This window comes from Alligator sinensis, unplaced genomic scaffold (assembly GCF_000455745.1).
Source record: "Alligator sinensis unplaced genomic scaffold, ASM45574v1 scaffold69_1, whole genome shotgun sequence".
NCBI classification, from domain to species: Eukaryota; Metazoa; Chordata; order Crocodylia; family Alligatoridae; genus Alligator; species Alligator sinensis.
Window position 1 is genome coordinate 964,937 of NW_005842443.1, and position 18,723 is coordinate 983,659.

Below are 18,723 nucleotides of genomic sequence, written 5' to 3' on the forward strand. Positions count from 1 at the left end.
CAGAGTACACTTCACTCCCTCGTCCAAGTCGCTGATGAAGACATTAAAGAGTATTGGTCCAAGGACCGAGTGCTGCGGGACCCCACTGCCCACACCCTTCCAGGTCGAAACCGACCCATCCACCACGACTCTCTGGGTGCGACCCTCTAGCCAATTCTCCACTCACCGGACTGTGTAGTCATCCATGTCACAGTCCGGTGAGATGGAAACAGATTACACTTCCCTTACTTTGCTTCAAGAGATGAGTAGAGCTGATTCAATTCTGAGATATATTTTTCAAACTGAGATTTATTTTTTTCAGTCCTGGAGATTAATGGCTCTCTAAGGCTTTCATAGGAATAGAGGGAGGGCTCTGGCACCATTTTGATGTTGACTATTTTGAAAATTAAAAAAAAAAAAGTTAAACTGTTGCAAACTACAATGTTGACATTCTCCATGGGAACGTCTACACAAGATGCTTAATGTACAGAAGACTAATTCTATACACCTTAGCATGGCTGGCAAAAACCATGCTAATGCACTAGTGTGCAGTACACTTACATTAATTTGCATTAATGTCACAAAAAAGCGTTAATGTGCACTGATGCGTAATAGCAGCAATTACAGTGCATTACGTTTGGATCAGTTAATACAGGTACTAAACAATGCACAGTAATTATGGTGCATTAATGAACGAGTAGACATGCCCAGTGTGACTTAAACCAGGATTCAAATTGGTTCCTTAGGGAGCTGTGTAAAAATGTTCTTCTCAGCTCCAGACAAAAGACAAGCTTTGTGTTGCTTGGTAGTGGCACAGCCTGATCTGTCGGTAAATAGTCTTTCTGTCTGAAAAATGATACTACTCAGTCTGTGAAGAAGTTCAAAGTAATTTAACTGGAGTTCTGACCTCTAGCACTATATGACCTGTTTAATTAACCTGACTGTTGTAGTCGGATTTAGGAAACACTGTATTGGAATATGGTTATGTCACCAAAATAGCCTCGTGTTGCAGCTTTTAGTAACCCTGAACATAGCGAAAGAAAGGAGTGAATTAACTATACTGCAGACCTGCTGTTTAGAGGATATTTGTACCTGTATCATACATAGCTAGCAGGCATAAGTCCTAAATAATATGGGTGTGTTTACACAAGACGCTTACTGCGCAGTAGCCTAATAACACTGTGCAGTAGCGTGCTGGTCAAGCACCATACTAATATACTACTGTGCAGTGCTTTTAGGCTACTGCGCAGTTAGCGTCATGAAAAAACTGCACCAGTGCTACTGCACAGTAACTGTAGTTACTGCACATTTAATTAGTACTTCATTAATCAAGTACTAAATTAAATGTGCAGTAACTACTATGCATTAATGCACATGTAGATGGACCCTATATACGTGTAACTATAAAGCACTCCATCAAGGTACTTTCAAACAGCCATGTATAATACCTGCTACTTTCAGAGGTAGGGTCCTTGGTACTCTTTTGCCAATTTGCTTTTTACTCGTGACACAAAACAGCTGTCATCCTGGTTTAACCAGCACATCAAACTGGCTTGTGGCTGTTTTTTGTCTTCTGAGTGTGGTGCAAAACAGCCAGTGTAGTGGGTAATCTGAACCTGAGTCTGTTTCCTGGTGTTTTAAATTCCACAAGATAATTTTTTTTATTATTCAGGTTCACTGGAACTCTTTGCTATTTTTCTTTTGCTGTGCCTTCTGGAGAACTCGTGTGCAGTGTCTCAGGGAAAAAAAAGCAGCAATGCTGTAAAAGGACTATTAGTGCTAGTAATAGCTCACTGGGATAGAAAGCACACCCCAGTAGGTCTGTATGTGTCTGCTCTGTCCTTTTCATGCATGTCATATATTCTGTGTGGTTAACTGCTATATATAGCCTTGCTCTTTGTTCATCTGCCAAATTCTGGCCTTGAATTTATAGACTGTTTAACAGCTGTGTTTGCTGATTCTTTTATATGTTCTGTCACTTTTGCCTTCATAGTTACTGTTCTATTAAGTTCTGAATAAAAACTTTCTGCTGCAGTTGAATTTAAATAACATAGTTACTTATTTTCATTGTGTGCTGATGGAAGTGTTTGCAATTTAGAGAAAAGCTAATATCATCAGAAAAGCGCATTGTAAAATGGTTATCCTTCATTGCCATTCAATAAGACAGGATGGCAAGAAAATATGAAATGCTGGAAACAATGGAGGACTAAAGGGAAAAGTGAAAGAACCTCACGGAAACGTCAAGGAGAGCTGACTTTTGCTGACAGGATTTCCTATAGAGTTGAATAGCAGGGTGTTGAATTGTCTTTCACTTCCAAAGATGAAATGCTAAGGATCAGGTAATTATTATAAACGATCAAGTGCATTTAAACAAAAACTCCAGGTGTGAGATCCTGCCCCTATTGTTGTAAGTAGGGGCTGTGATTTTATTTTCAGGGGCTCCCAACAGTGGCATTCTCCAAAGGATAAAATGCTTGAAGTGACCAAAAGCAAAAGACTAAAATGGGAATGAAAGCTGTTTCAATTCTCATTCCCCATTTTAATTGGTCAAAGACCAAAGAGACAGGTAGGATAAATCTACATAATATCAATTGTCTTTAAAGGCCCTAGTAATTTAAACTGGGGTTCATACTGTAGTACTCGGGGGGGGGGGGGGGGGGGGGGTTGTTTAAATCTTTGGGGGTGTGGGGGGGGGGGGGGGGAGGGGGCTGATCTTAGAACTCTTTCTTCTGCTCTGTTGGCCTTTTGCTGCAGGTGCTAAGATGTTTGCTGATTAAATTCCTTCTAAGAAATTAGAGGTGGGGAACCTTTGACCTATGTAATTTAGCTATGAGCGTAAGCCTTGAGTGTCAGAGAGAGTGGAGCAGAATCCTTAATAGGGACCAAGATTTAAAAATAACATGGTAACCCTTGCAGCATCTGGCTGCGGAGATCATGTGTACTATGGAGGTGGTGGGTTAAGACTCAGGGTAATAAAACCAAGAGTGACACAGAAGAGCAGAAATTTGGAGAGTTTCTGCGTAATAGTGTATGCTTTAAGGCCAGACCTATTCCACCATTTTAGATGCTTAAGTGTATTTAAATGTCTAAATGCAACTCTATTCTGCCCTGAAAAGCCATGAATGTAAAAGGAAGCGGGGGAACCTCAGTACTCTCTGACTTATCTGAGGGCCAGGATAATGGCAAACTACAAAAGTGGACAGTTTTTCAGAGACTCAAGCAGGGAAGGGATAGGATCATATTTAAGGACTCAAATCTACTTATGCTCATAGCAGGTAAGAGGATTTAGCCCGAAATTCCTAGGAATGGTGCAACATAGGGCTGTGTGAAGCTTTGGTCCCTGATTTGATTTGGCAGAGATTCGGCCTGATTCAGTGGCCAAATGTCAGAATCCAAATCAAACCAGAGGACCCTTTAATCTCTCCAAATTGAATTGGAACCCTCTGAATTGATTCAGAGAGATTTGGAAAAATTCAGCAGTTCCGACATAAACACAGCTTTAAATGTTTTTTTTCTACAAAGCTCTAGGTAGCAGGCAGCTCATAAATGCTGTGATGCTGGGGCGGATGGAGTATCCCACAGAAGCACAGGGGGCTCCCCAGTGCGCTTGGCAGCAGACCCGGAACTGGACTAGAAGCAGTTCCGGTCCACTTCCAGGTCTGCCAGAAAGCATGTGGGGCCCCCGTGCCCCCTGGCTCAGCAACTGGTGCCTCTTGGGTCTGGGGGCGCATCCAGTATCTGCCCATGACTGATCTCTGAGCTGTGGGGGTGCAGGGGGACCCCCCTGTGTGCTCCCCCGAAGAAGTACTTCCGGTCCACTTCTGGGTTTGTTGCTGAGCACACGGGGGGGATGGTCCTGTGGGATGCTCCATCCGCCCCAGCATTGCAGCATTCATGAGCAGTGCTGGTACCTTGAGGTATGTAGAAAAAACTTTTAAAGCTGTGTCTATGTCCAAATCATTGATTCTCTGAATCATCATTGAATCTTCAGATTCAGCTGAATCAAATCAGGGATGGTGATCTGAATCAATGAATCAAATCATTGTCCCTGATTTGGGCCAAATCTGAATCGAATAGGGCCTTCTTTGCACACCCATAGTGCAACATTGGCAACAGCCTCAGTGTAGGTTTATGGGAGCTCTTGGAGTTTTTTATGCAGGATTTGAAACTCCAGAGTTGCTTTATGTGTTTTCCCATAAAGGCAGTTTTCTTAGACGTGAAATAAAAGATGAAAATCCTTCTCTGAGATTGTAACATTTGAATCCTTATATTATTATTATATAATATACAATCTATTATAAAGAAGGGACGAGATCATTTGATACAGAGCTAGTTTGTAGAAGTCTAGCTCTTACTGGCTACAGTTGAGACGCTGTTTAAATCTGAGTACTGTAGTATAACTGCACTGATAGATTCTCTTTAGGTTTCTATTGGTTGTAGGAGGGAGCTGCTGTGGCAACAGCTGCTGTGGTAAGAGCCAAGTGGTGGACTGGGGTGACACATCTTACAGATTAAAGATAAAGCTAATAGACAATTATCAAACACTCTGGAATACAGCCAGGAGAAAGTATTTGTTTATGGTCAGGGCAAACACTATTTAAAGGATGTAGTTTTTACTTTAAACAAAACGCAGTATCTCTCTTGCCCTGGTGAGAATAGGTTTGACAGTCTCAGCAAAATTGTGACTACAAAATGTTTTTGTAACAGGGATATCTTATTTCCATATGAACATTTGTACCCTGGCATCTGTTCTGGCCATTTTGGACCTATGTTGTTTCCTTGATTTTTGTTTAATATACTTTGGTTACCTTGCTAACAATCCATTTAAATCAAATAGCCTGATAAATGAAACAGACAGATTCTTTCCATCCGTTAAGGAAGCTTTCTTTAAAAAATCAGATAAAATAGAATGACTATTTAATCTCTCAGTATTCAGAGCTCAGTGCAAACTCAACCTTTCAGTCACAATACATGTCTAGTAGTTTATATTTTAAATTGATAATAAGCTAAGGAGACAAAAAAGCTTGGTTGCACCAAGAGTTTATAATATGAACTACTTTTCCTAATAGCCCTGTGGAATGACTCGTCTGTGCTAAAGTTTAATTTCATTCCCTTCTTCCCTCCCTGCCCCATTAAGAAGTAATTAGAGAGTATAAGTATATATTCTTTGAAGAGCAATAAAAAAATTCTTCTGAAAAACTATAAACCAAGAAAGGCTTATTTAAAGAAAGAAGAGTTCTATGACATGTTGTGAAGGGTTAGAGCTGCTAATATCCATATCAAAGGGAGATATTTGTTAGGATTGGAAAATGGTAAGGGGTAAATACAACAGTTCAGTAGTGCCAGAGCAAAAAACCAATAAATTACTCAGTCAATAGGGTTGTAGTTAAGAGCAGGCACAGCTTTTCATGATGTTTGTCTAGCTGATAACATCATTTACTATATACATATCCTTCTATGTACACATTTTGTTGCTTTTCATACACATTTTCCACAGCTGGTGTGCATGTTTGTTTATGGATCTACAGCCCTTTCTGCAAATATTGCTCTGTCAAGCTGTCCATTTGTCAGAATATATAAATGAGCTGTATTTCAAGTGCATTTGTACAATTATCCATATGAACCTAAAGCTATCTATATGAGTTATCCATGAGATTTCCTGTGTTGTCTGTTATTTTTGACAGATAAAAATGAAGTGTATATGCAGATATAATATGAAGGATACTCTTTCCATTTTTACATTTTATTTTTAATCAAGGGGGAATTGCCAGTGTGTTTTCTGGTGCTCCCTGGTGGCCAAATATAATGTTTGCAGGTTTTGGCAATGAATGTGTTGAACAAATGTTGGTTGAAACTTTCTCTTGCGTAAAATTGTTGCTTTCTCAAAACCAAAACGTTTTGTAGAACTGAACTCAGAGCTGAGACTTGAATTTACCTCCCCCAGAGCCTGTGTGGTGTGCAAAAAATGTAAGCAACAACTTCTAGTTTGCAAATGCACAGCTACCAGCAGCAGGTGCTTTTTTTTTTTTTCCTTTTTCAAACCCCACCCCCCTCCCCCCCCCAAGTTGGTACCTGGGGAAGTTGAACAATTACCCTCCCCCAGTTATGCAACCTTGTGAATACCTTATCTACCAACCCTACTGGTCATAGGTGCTGACTTTTATATTTGCCTGGGGGGCTGCACGTAAGATGATGGACATGTGGAAAGTTTTATATATTTCAGGTGACAGCCCTCTTCCCGAGAGGGACCAGGATCCTTGGGCCCCCATATACTCAACTCCTCTGCTGCTGGTTATTTTGGAATTCTCATTCTCTCCCTCCCTTCCCTCCACCATGGGTGTTTTTTTTTCTTTTCCAAATTTTCAGCAGGTATCAATGACCATTTAAAGATATTCCATTTCTGTCAGGAGAATTGCCGCTCTCCTGATAGAAGCCACAGGCATTTCAGCTTTCTCTCCCAGCACAAAAATAGTGATTCTGGGAAAAAAAATGACCTGGCTCCATCCACGTAGAAATTGCTCAAGGGAGAAGGAATGTTTATGCACTTTCCTGTAGCTAAATTTATCCTGGAGACCAGAAGCATTGGAGCCAGAGGAAAGGCTCCTGTCCCTTCCAGAAACTGGAGTCACCCTGACCTGGAGAAGGGACAGGACACACCTGTGTCCTGCCCTTCTTGTAGACTGGGAGGGGAGGGAAGGGGCAGCTGCCTGTCAGCTCCTTACACACTGGAGACCTTGGTGTGAGAAGATAGTAGGGGCCTTGCCCTTCTGCTCCATCTTCTCCACTTCTGGGCACCACAGGGAAAGAATGGCACCACAAGCCTCCTGCCTACTTCTCACTCTGGAGTTTCCAGAGTAGGGTTTTGTCCTATTGCTCCAGTCCCCTTGAGAATGGGAGCCTTTTCTGAGACTAGGATCTCCCCAGTCTCAGGGTGGTGCAAGGAGTTTGTACTGCTTCCTCTCTTGGAACCATTTCTAGTGGTGGAAATTTTCCACTGCTATAAATAAACGCTTGTTGCAGCCAAAATTTTCTCTTCATTAGAATTAAACTACACTTGAAGACTGCTAGAGGCAATGTTTGTTGTGAGTGATATCTTTCTTAGGAGTAGCTATGCCTGTGCTATGCTATAGGTATTTCCCATGCTTCTGGATTTTGCTGGTTGCCATCTGAGGCTGCAAAGGAATTTTTTCTCCTTCTATTACTATGTGTCAAGGTTTTTTGTCCACCTTCCTCAGAAGCATTGAGTGTTGGTTGAAGCCAAAGCTGGGGATTTTGACTGGGGTGTGCCAGTGCCCTTGTTGGGACTACAACACAAAGCTTCCTGCCTAACAGGTTTGCCCCTCCACTCAGAGTAAAACTGATTGCCACACCGATCATGCTGTCCAAATCTGAGAGTCACCCATAGTCTAGAGAAGCAACTGACATCAAACGGTGTGTGCGTAGAATCTGAGTGTTGGGGAGCCGGGAAGCCAGAAGCAGGAGATCTGTCTGAGGAGCCAGGTCAGAGATCCAGAAAGTCAGGCAGAGCATGAAGTCAGAAGGCCAAATGGGTCAGGTAATCAAAAGGTGAAAACAGGAGCTGGGTTAGGGAGCTGAAGGGTCAGGTCAAACTCGGAGTCTGTGGGCGAGTCAGGTGGAGTAGCAGGACAGTCTGTCAGGGAGCTGGTAGAGGCATGAGCTGAGGGGGAAGCAGCCTGGGTACAGGTTTAGCCCTGTTGCTCAGACACTTCCCCTTCCAGATCAGGTTTTTTTATAGCAAAGGGTAAAGGGAGTGGGTAGGTGTCTAGGCCCCAGTGGAAGGTCCTAGCCACCTGTGTCCTGCCTAGATGCTCAGCTTGGGATGTGGCAGACCAGGATGAGCAGCTGTACTGGGCAGGCTGAGGCCCTGCGTTTGAGGTGATGGCTTGACAAGGAAAGAATTTTATCTTGTGGTCAGATTGGTACAGGCTGTGGGGGTCTTTTGCCTTCCTTGGTAGTGAGGGGAGGGGAGGAGAGCATGGCCATCTTCCTTGGATCTCTCGAGTGTATTTTAACAACCCTTGCAGCAGCAGGTCATTGACCACCACTGTCCCTCCGCTTTACCTGTTGCAGGTTAACATACTATGCTTTGTGATTGTATAATAGGATTGCCTGTGTAGTTTTAATAATAGGTTGAACAAAGTGTTGCTTGGGATGGTTTGGCAGGAGGTTGGACTAGAAAATTTCCAGAGGTCCCTTTTAGCCTACTTTTCTATGATTGGATCAGCTGCATGTTTAGGATAGATCTACATAAGCTTTCAAATGCAGGGCACTTCAGGATGTATTTTGACCTGAAGAAGAATGCATGGTCAATATCTAAGTCTATCCCAACTATGCAGCTGGTCCAATAAAAGATATTACCCACAAAAATCCTTGCTGCTCTCATATTTCCTAGACCATCATCACAACAACATCACTCCAGTGCTCCCAAAACATTTTAAGTCTGTAATTTTTTAGAAAAACAAAAATGTTTTCTATCCATCCCTAATAGTGATTACATTTTGGGACCCCTGAAATAGTTGTTTTGTTCAGAAAACAAATACTTTAAACCTTCCACAGCATTTTCTGGGGCTTTTACATTTCAACTTTCAGCATGAATTTTGAAAACTTTGTTTGAAACAAGCAAAATCTCCAAAAAATCATAATCTGCCTTTAAGGCTACCCTTTTAGCAGACAGATTTGAAGACTTTGCACCTGAACTTTTTTACATAGATCTAGGAAGAATAGACAGCCCACTTCCCAAACAGGTTCCTTGGTTCAAATGCAGTAGTTTAAAAAAGTGTTCTCTGTATTTCCTCTCTAAGATAATATACAAACAGTGGAGGCATTTTAATATAAGTCAAATGTATGACCTGATGACAAATACCAAGCAGCGACCAACCTAAGTTGTCTTCATACAGCAATTCTTTCTAGCTATGCCAGAGAGAGAAAGGAAAAAGTAGAATACTGTCCCCTTTCCAAGTGAAACTTCCCTTTAAAATACAGGGGAACATGACCTCTTCTTTTTCAAAGGCATTCAAACATGAAGCCAAATCCTCCTTAGGGCCACCAGATTCATCTCTCTGCAAAAATGGAAAAATGGAATAACTAGCCCTGAAACTTAGTACATGGGGATGATCTTAAAGTGACCAGATCTATCTCAGCTCTTGTATCCTGTGTCTTCCGTATTGGTTGTCAGCATGGTACACAGCCTTTGGAAAGAGGCTCTGACTGAAAGAGTGCTTATCTATGCCAATTATTGCCTAAATTTTTGCCCCACTGAAGGTGCTGAAGGTTTTAACATCCAAGTCAGGTCTGAATAGCTTTTGAAAACCTTTTTACACCTCTGACTGGCACTGTACACTTTAGCTCTAGCTGTGTGCCTTACTTATAGGGTCCAAAAGATTTGTAAGTCACATTAGAGAGGCTATCATATGCTGGACAGTGAATTTCAAAGTTAAAATCAGGGGAAAATGTTTTCATTGACACCTGATGTTAGCTGTTTGTGTCTCTATTGTTACCACAGAATTTTGGTACCCCATGGTGAAATGTAGTCCCCCATAAGTTGACGAAGAGTAGGTTCAGGCTGGACATCTGGAGGCACTATTTCACAGTCAGGGTGGCTAGGAGTTGGAACTAACTTCCAAGGGAAGTGGTGCTCGCTCTTACCCTGGGGGTATTCAAAAGGAGGCTAGATAATCACCTAGCTGGGGTCGTTTGACCCCAGAAGTCTTTCCTGCCCATGGCAGGGGGCTGGACTTGATGATCTGCTCAGGTCCCTTCCAACCCTACCAACTATGAAACTATGACTAGATAATTGTGACAGGCAAATTTTGTAAGCTGGCTTTAGGGTTTTGGTCATAGTTACCCATATTAGTCTATGCAGATGTCATGGTCTTCCTCTTGGCTAACATACCAGTGATTGAATCAGGGAATCTCTGGAGTTAAAAGCATGAGCTGTAATGGCTAAAAGATAAATTACCAAGTGTATGCTATTTGAGGTTGTTTAGCAGGGTGTGATCAGCACAGAGGAGGAGGTCCTGTAACACACCCTCACAGTGGGTTACAGATGCTCCAACGACCTGTAACACCATCATGATAACCAAAAGAGTAAAGTTCTAAGAAAGAGTTGCATAGTTTGAACTCTAAATATCCCTGTTTATAGTGTTTCCTTTTTTGTGTTTGATATACTTGAAGGAGACATAGCAGAAATTTTAAGACGAAAATGTTTTGAGTAATTTCATGTATTGTTTGAGGCAGTCAGCCCAGTTTTAATCTCATGGGTGGGGTGAGCACCTAAAGACAGCTGTAGTTATTACAATGCAACTTTCACACAGGAATAGCTATGGAATAAGAGGCTGCAGTGCTGCTCTAGATGCTGATATTTTAGTGTCTATCTGTCTACTTGTGTCTGGTCCCACTCATCTGAGTAGTGAGTACCACATGAAGATAGCATGGCACTATTTAAAAGTTTATGGTGCTTTGACTAAACTCGAGTTTAGTTCCTCACATGTTGCCTACCTCAGTTCCCTTTGTTCTGGAGTTCACCTGGTGTGCTTTTCTTTATTTCTTGTCCTAACACATTGTGCAGTGCTGGCATGCATTGATAAAAAGCTGAGCTTTGCACCAGAGGTAGCTGTGCTTTGGAAACTTTCATAAGGAAAATTCTAAGTATAAAGTATCATTAAAGACCTGCTTTCTGCAGTTAACTGGTGTAAAATCACCAGCAACAACTTTTACCTTTTCTGCTATTTTTGCCACCTCAGCTAAGGGATCTACAAGGCAATATGGAGAAGCTCTAAAAATTGAGGGAGGGCTGTTTTTTTTTCCTATGATAAGATGGGGCATTAATTCCCATAAGGCTTTTGACCCTGTCCCCTATAACATTCTCATAAATAAACTAAGGAAATATGCTGTAGATGAGACTGCTCTAAGGTAAGTACATAACTAGTTGGATAATCATGCTCAAAAAGCAATCATCAGTAGTACAGTATCACAGGAGGTATCCACAGGGATTCCCCAGGGGTAAATTCTAGGTTTGATACTATTTAATATTTCCATTCATGATTTGGAGAACAGAATGGAAAGTGCATTTAGTAAATTTGTGGTTGACAACAATTTGGATTGGTTCCAAGTCACATTAGAGGACAGGATTAAGATCCAAAATAACTTGGATACATTGGAAAAATGGTCTAAAATAGGATGAAATTCAATAAGGATATGTGCAAAGTACTATACTTAGGAACGAATAATTGAATATACAAATACTAAACAGGGAATCACTGCCTGGGCTGCGGAAAAGGATCGGGAGGCTATTGTGAATGACAAGCTGCATATGACTCAATAATTTTGCAAAGAAATCTAATAGCATATTGGGCTGTGCTAATAGGAGTGTTTTATTCAAGTCCCAGGGGCCTTACCTAGAGTATATCATGTCTAGTTGAGGTATCATCTTTTAAGAAAGATGTGGAAAAATTGGAGAGAGAAGGGCAACACAAGTGATTAAAGTTCTAGATTAGATATTAGGAAGAACTTTTTCACTATGAGGATGGGTAAGCAGTAGAACAGATTACCAAGAGTGGTGGAGTTTGTCATCAAAACTTTTTACGTGCAGGTTGGATAACTTTTGTCTTAGATGTTTTAGACAAGGATGATCCTATCTTAAGCAGGGTGTTGGACTAAGTAGCCTCTGTAGGGCCCTTCCAGTCTTATTTTTCTGATGCTCTGATTAGGTCAGTCTTGGTCTATCATTTATGGTTAGCATCCTTTTTCATGAATAGTATAGAAGAATAGCTCTGTTGTTACTTTCATTCTGCAGCTGGTGTTAAAAATCAATGTAAGCTTATGGTGATATAAACACACATCCTCAAGATTTGCCAAAATATAACTGAAGAGAATATTTTTGGAATGACGGGGAAAACGTATAGTTTTGTTAGAAAGTTGGCTCAGTGTGTGCCAGCAACAAATAGAGCCAACATCTGTAGGTAACACATGGAACAAGTGTCTAGTTCTGTACCAAAACACAGCCCTAGTAAACATGTTTATCACTGTGATGCTACCATGTCATAAATCTTTGTGATATTCAAGCTCAGCCGAATGTATTATGCTGCTTGAACCTCAGAACTCCCTCATATTCCTGCCATAAATGTTGACAGTGGCATTCGCACTGCAGTACTTTGCCATTCAACATGTTGGACCTGGAAACTGATTCAGAGTTAGTCCAAGTGGTCAATATCCTTCTGTGCTAGATGGCATCAGAACTTTCTCAAATCAGTGAGGCGCACCGCACCTATCCTGGCAACAACAATTAATTTAAATGCAACAAATTTAATTGCATTTAAATTTGAAACCAGGCTTGTACCATTTTTAATAAATGGACCAGGATGAGAAATCCCTCATCATTAAAGCTTGGTCCTTTTACCAAGGCAGAATAGGGCATTTGACATCTTTTGATAAATGAGAGATGATAGGTAGGTTGGGGGCGTAGTCTTGGAAGTGAAGACAAGTAGTTTGTATTGATGTGATGGAAAAGTGTTGTGTCCTTATGACTTTGTATGTGTTTTAATTAGATATCTTCCATGTTATGGGAATGTGTGAGTGATGTAGCTGTGATGATCCAGAAAATACACAAGAGGCAAGAATGTCTTAGGGCGATATCTTTTATTGAACCAGCTATGTAATTGGGATACTGTTAGACAAGCTTTCAATGCAAGACATTCTTCCTCATTCTTTATCCAAACTACATAGTCCAATAAAAGGCCTAAGACATCCTTGGCTCTTGCATTTTTAGAGGTGCTTTTTCACTGTTTGGTAACACTCCAGGTCAGAAGCACTAGTAAAAAGCCTCTGGTCTCTGCAGTTCATTTATTTGCATAGATCAAAATATTTTGAAAGTTTCTGAATGACTTTATCTAGCAGTCTTCTTCATGCTGTCATTTGAATGCACTGCAAATCTACAATGCCTCTGGGCCTGCCATGTGCATCAAAAATGCTATGTGTTTCACCTTCTCAACTTCTCTTCAATACCACCTACTTTGAGAAAAATTTGGAAGCCCTGCAGCCACCACTTCAAATTCTCTGCCAAGTTTCTTTCAAAATTGAGGGCTTCATTTGCTCCATTTTTGTCTCGCACTTCTATTATATGGTGTCAAACTCAGTTTTCTTCTGACACCATATAATAAAAATGTGATACAAACACACACATGTGTTGGCAAGAGCTGCTGTTTGCTCCAGTTGAAAATGTGAGTTGGGGTAACAAAGGTTCATAGTCCTATTCTCTGAGTCCATTGGCTTGTGTTACATTGGGTCAGTAGTTTTCAATGTTTTTAGACTCAGGGTACCACTTCATAATGTTTCTGAATTTAGTGGCACCCCATTTCAAAAAAACAATTCACTCATTTTTTTTATTACAGAAAACTAATAGAGCAATTCAGGATTCAGAAAGACCACAATAGGTGGTTTTGACACTATGGATTCCTACTTGAAATCTCTGGATTTGACTTGTGAATCATGTGTAGGTGTTTGCATACCTAACAGTGCTAATATTATGTGGCACCCTTGAAAGAATCTCACAGCAATGCAGGGTGCGAAGCATATGACCCCTCTGACTGATTGTTAGAGCAAGAATCCCAGCTCTACTTAGTTTTTCTCTTCATAGGCATCCTGCAATTCAGAGTTAAAAGCACTGTGTCCTCAGTATTCAACTAAAAGGATTATAATATGGTATTGCACCCTGATGTGTAATGTCAAGCCAGAACACACTCGGGTCCAGATTCTTATTTATACTAAGGCTCATTTACATTGCTCTGCAGTATACAGAGCCTTACAATGGATGTTACTTGGTATACTACTTTAATGTTTTCATGCACTGCCAGGGAACCTCAATGCAAATAAAATAAGTCTGATGTCTTATGATCTAAAAATAGAACCAGACCCAACGTTAGAAGGTAAAACAAAAACAAGCAAACAAGCAGGCAAAAATGATAAACTGAACATATCATTTCCTACTCAGTCTAAACACCTTCTGGGAATTTCATGGTAGAAACACACATGGCAAGCAGTTATCATAACATTACCCATGAGTAGCTGAAAGCAGAAGAACCTATGGAACCTGCCCATTGTCTAAACAGGGGGTTAGATTAGATTTTTGTAAAGCCATTTATCACCCTAACTTCTACAGGCTTGACTTCCTCCTGTGATAGGGTGATGAATAACTGGTGGCACACTCTGGAAAATTTAAAAAGGAGGAAATGTCATACCATTTTCAAAACAAATCAGAAACTAATCCAGTTTCATTGGACAGGGCTGAATGGACAATTAAAGAGAGCATGCTTTTAATTTTAAATCTTACAACACTGCAGAAATCTTTTTGCAAAATGTAACACTTGATTACATTGTTGTAGAAGTGATTCTTCTAAGATGGGGTGCAAATAAAGGTTGTTTATGGCAAGAGTGCATGCAAGCCAGGAGTATAACATCCAGCCCAATCCAGATTTGCACTGTATTTTTCTCTTGAATACAGTTTATATCTGAAATAAGTTTCTTGTTAAAGTTAAAGCACATACTTTATACAAAGCTAAGAACCATTACCTGTTGCCTCCACCATTCCTTCTAGGATTACAACAATTTCTAGTTCCTCTTTGGGCAGCTGGGCTTTGGAAATCTCCCAGAAAGGACTCTGCTGGTTAATTTCATGACTGATGATCAGCGGTGAGACCAAAAAGAGACGATCATCCCCAGTGTAATAACCTACGTTGATATCTGTCTGGTTGAGTGGTATAAATTCCCCCTCCTTGGTCTGTTTAGATTTGATCAGTTTTGCCCGTATTGATGCCTCCACAATGTGTGAATTCCTAAGGTCTCCTACGCGGAACATCAGACATAGTTTCCCATCCCGCATGGAAATGACAGCGTTGGTAGAAAAAACCAAGGTTTCTGCTCTCTTCTTGGGTTGAGATATTTTTACAAACATGCAACCAACCATAAAAGCATTGACAATAGAACCTAAAACAGACTGAACTAGTAGCAGAATAATTCCCTCAGGACATTGGTCTGTGATGACCCGATAGCCATAGCCAATGGTGGTTTCTGTCTCGATTGAGAATAAAAAAGCTGAGACAAACCCGTTGAGGTTACTGACACATGGGGTCCATGAAGTGTCCCCTATATGTTCCATATCTCCTCGGATGTAAGCAATTAGCCACCAGATCATTCCAAAGAAAAGCCATGTCACAGTATAAACCATGACGAAAATAAACAGGTTGAACCTCCATTTGAGATCGACTAAGGTAGTGAAGATATCAGTCAGATAACGGTAAGTCTCTCTCACATTTCCATGGTGGACGTTACATTTCCCATCTTTCCTGACATACCGCTGGATTTTTCTCTTGGTACATTCTTTGTTTATATTTTTTGGCAGATCCTCTCTAGCTTGTTTGGGCAACTTTGGCTGGTGAATAGTGACAGGGCTCTCTATGTCCTGGTCCATTGAGTCTTCTTCCAGTACATTAGCTGCCATTAAAAAAAAAAAAAAGGAGGCATATTAGTATTTATATGCATATAGATGACTAAGAAAACATACAATTCTTCCTGTATTAATGGCATGAAATGAATATTAATTAATTCAGCCTCATCATTCTTCCTGCATTTATCCGATGCTTAAGGTAAAAGTCAAATGGTGCCAAACTTGTTTAAATTACTTGATTATCAATTGGAAATACTTTCAAGGAAATCCTTCCTTTCTCCTTCTACAGGCTTCCTATGTAGAACTTTAAGGGGCTGATCTTGTATACACCAATGTTTAAATTCTACAATAAATGTTCAAAAATGCTTCCCCCCCCCCCACACTTTACAATGTAATAAATGAGGTTGCTTTTGTGCTAAGAAAGATCTCTTGAGAGACAGTGCAGATAAAAATGAGGAAATAGATTTGCTTGGGAGCTTCAGTAACTGATGAGCAGAGAAAATGAGCAATTGTTAAACTATTTTTTATTGATTCCATTGCTAAGAGGAAAACATTAAATATACATTTAAGTAGTTTAAAAAGCAAACACTTTTTTTAGGGAGCCAATCCTGCTTTCATTGACTTCTACAGAAGGAAGATTGGGCCTTATAATAGTATCCTTCACTGGCAATTCAAACTGATTTGTATACAATACAAATGTTCACTGTCCTGAGACCGTGCAGTCTGTGTCTTTTTCTTACTAATGTGTACATGCGGTAGTTGCAGGGCTTGGTGTCATTTTAATTCACTTGGTTAAGCACCCAGAAATGTGGCAATTAATCTTGGCATACTGTCCCTTATACTTGGGTGCTATCCTACCTGTCATGATATCATATGGATGCCTCCCAAATATTTATACATGGAAGTAATGTAATATTTTCACTCTTTTTCTCCTTTCCAGTTTTTGGGGAAGAATAGCTTGATTAGCTTACAGAGTTTTGAGTTATGTCTTAGGTGCAAAGAACCTACCGAGGCAAAGCTAACTCAAATTAATCAGTTCTGAGTTTAGTTCAGAATACTGTGAGGTCTGTGATAATTCTTATCTCTTGTGAGAATGATGTAACAGCAGCCCCTGTACAAGTTACATTTTTCTCCTGCCAGTTGGCAGTGTTGCTCCATTGGGATATAGTGGCTATGGCCATGGAAGGAGAAGTGATCTCTCCAACAGCTAGGAGTAATAACATGTAAAGCTTTGAATATCAAAAGAGACCTTAAGCTAAGGTTTCTATTCAGTAGGGAACCAGTGCAGGTCCAAATGATTTAGTTGAATTGTTCTTAGCAACCAATGTTGCTAAGCAGACTGTCTACTGAATTGTGTCATTTACAGCTTTTTGTGGTGCTTATGGCTTCATCTTGCAGGAGTCAGAGGCTTCTCTCAAAATCCAGGCAAAATCAAAATATACACCAAAATCATATTGCAAATACACCTGCCCTTTTGTCCTGTCCTCATCTTAGCCATGCCTTTGTATCACAACAGCCTTTAATGTGACCCGAAGAAGAATGTCTCGCATTCAGATGCTTGTCTAATTCTATCCCAAGTATGCAGTTGGTCCAATAAAAAATTTAACCTAAGTAATCCTTGCCTCTCACATAATTCCTGGACCATTTTGTCTACATTATTCTAACACTACTTTAATGTAAAAAAGCACACGGGCTAGCAATAACATGGAAACCCACCAGCAGTTTTGTGATTCAGTGCTATACAGTTCCATTCAGCATAATTTTTTCATTTTATTGATGTTTCTCAAAAGAACAATGTTGTTCAAGCTAATGAAAGAGGAAGCCTTGGAATCATATTCTGAACCAGTCAATTCTCGATTAACTTTTATTCCAGTTGGTGAAGGTGCTACAATTGCCACTAATGCTGTATAATATATGATCAAGTAAACAGATACCCTAAAGGATATGAAATAACCATATGGGGTTGAATTAAACTAAAGCCCAAAGATTTGAAGTTAAGGTTTTGCAATTTGTGCTTAATTCACTACTGCAGCTAAAAGAATTTCAGTTCAATTGATTAATGAAAATCACTGGAGTAATAACCCCAGAAATACCCATGACTGGATTTTGAAGCTTCTGGCTTTGTGGCTTTTAATATAACATATATTAGATTGGTAACAGTTTAATGAGGTTTATTATGTTTAAAGCACTGGAAATATTTTGCTTTACCTTGACATTTAGGCCTGGAAAGAGACACTGGGCGCGTCTACATGAGATGCTACAGTGTTGTGGCAATGTGTTATGACCATGTAGCATTGGTGGGCCCAAAATTTGATGCCACAGATACATTGCCATTGCCATAGCAGCATGCTCCCTCCCTATAGCGTATTGCTAAGGCAACAGAGCGGCTAAAAGTAACTGTGCGCCGCTAACAAGGCAGAGTACAGGCTGTTACTGTGCCATCATCTAGTACTTCCAAAAAGAAGTAGTAAATGACAGCACAGTAACAATGGCACTATAAGGGCACATGTAGACATGCCCACAATGTCAGCTTCCTCGGATACCTTTGGCAATGCACCTCATTTCTAATCTGGAAAAGAGACTGTAAGCGTGCTAAGTAAAACAGGGGGGACCAATGCATTAGTTTCACTTGTGGCTTTAGAAGGAATTTGAAAGGAGGTGAAGGTTTACAACAATTATGCACTAGATTCTCTTATCCACTTTGTAAAAGGGATGCTTTGTTTTAAAAGGGCTTCTTAATAATAAAATATTTTTACTTGGATAGTGTAAGTACTTTGAGGATCTCAGAATGTTTTATGTTAGTTAAGCCTTTCTGTGTGGTAGATGTCATAAATGATTTTTACATTGAGTGAACTGATGTACAAAGTGTAGGCCCACATTTTTCCAGTGAGTTTGTAGGAAGAACAAAAAGCCCCTCTGTGCTCCCAGAGCACAGTGAGTGCTGACTGCTATTGTGGGTGGTCTTCTTGCCCATTGGCCTTAGTGTGAGGGAAAGTTCTTTCTCACCCCTGTGAGACTGCAGGGGCAATTCACAATGTGGCCCTTGGTACCAACACTTTGAACAAAGCACTTCCAAATAGCTTTTTATAATTAGATAGATTAGATCCATTAGATAATAATTAGATAAATTAGTTATAATTTTATAATTAGATAGATTAGTGGCATTGGCATCTAGAGGGTGCATTCAGGTGCATGTACACCCTCTGTGTGTGGCGGTACACCCCCTGTGACAGTGTCGGCGGTGCCTGTGGGTGTTTACCATTTACCACCAGCCGCTGCCGACA

At 40.4% G+C, this 18,723-nt stretch overlaps 1 protein-coding gene across 1 annotated transcript in view; it reads right to left on the reverse strand.

Moving 5' to 3' along the window:
* Positions 1–18,723, reverse strand: part of KCNJ6 (potassium voltage-gated channel subfamily J member 6) — a 235,029-nt gene that overhangs the window by 49,452 nt on the left and 166,854 nt on the right. The window contains exon 2 of the mRNA XM_006030393.2: positions 14,566–15,486. Within this exon, the coding sequence (XP_006030455.1) occupies positions 14,566–15,463 (898 nt within the window). The 5' untranslated portion in view covers positions 15,464–15,486. The remainder of the gene's footprint in view (positions 1–14,565; positions 15,487–18,723) is intronic.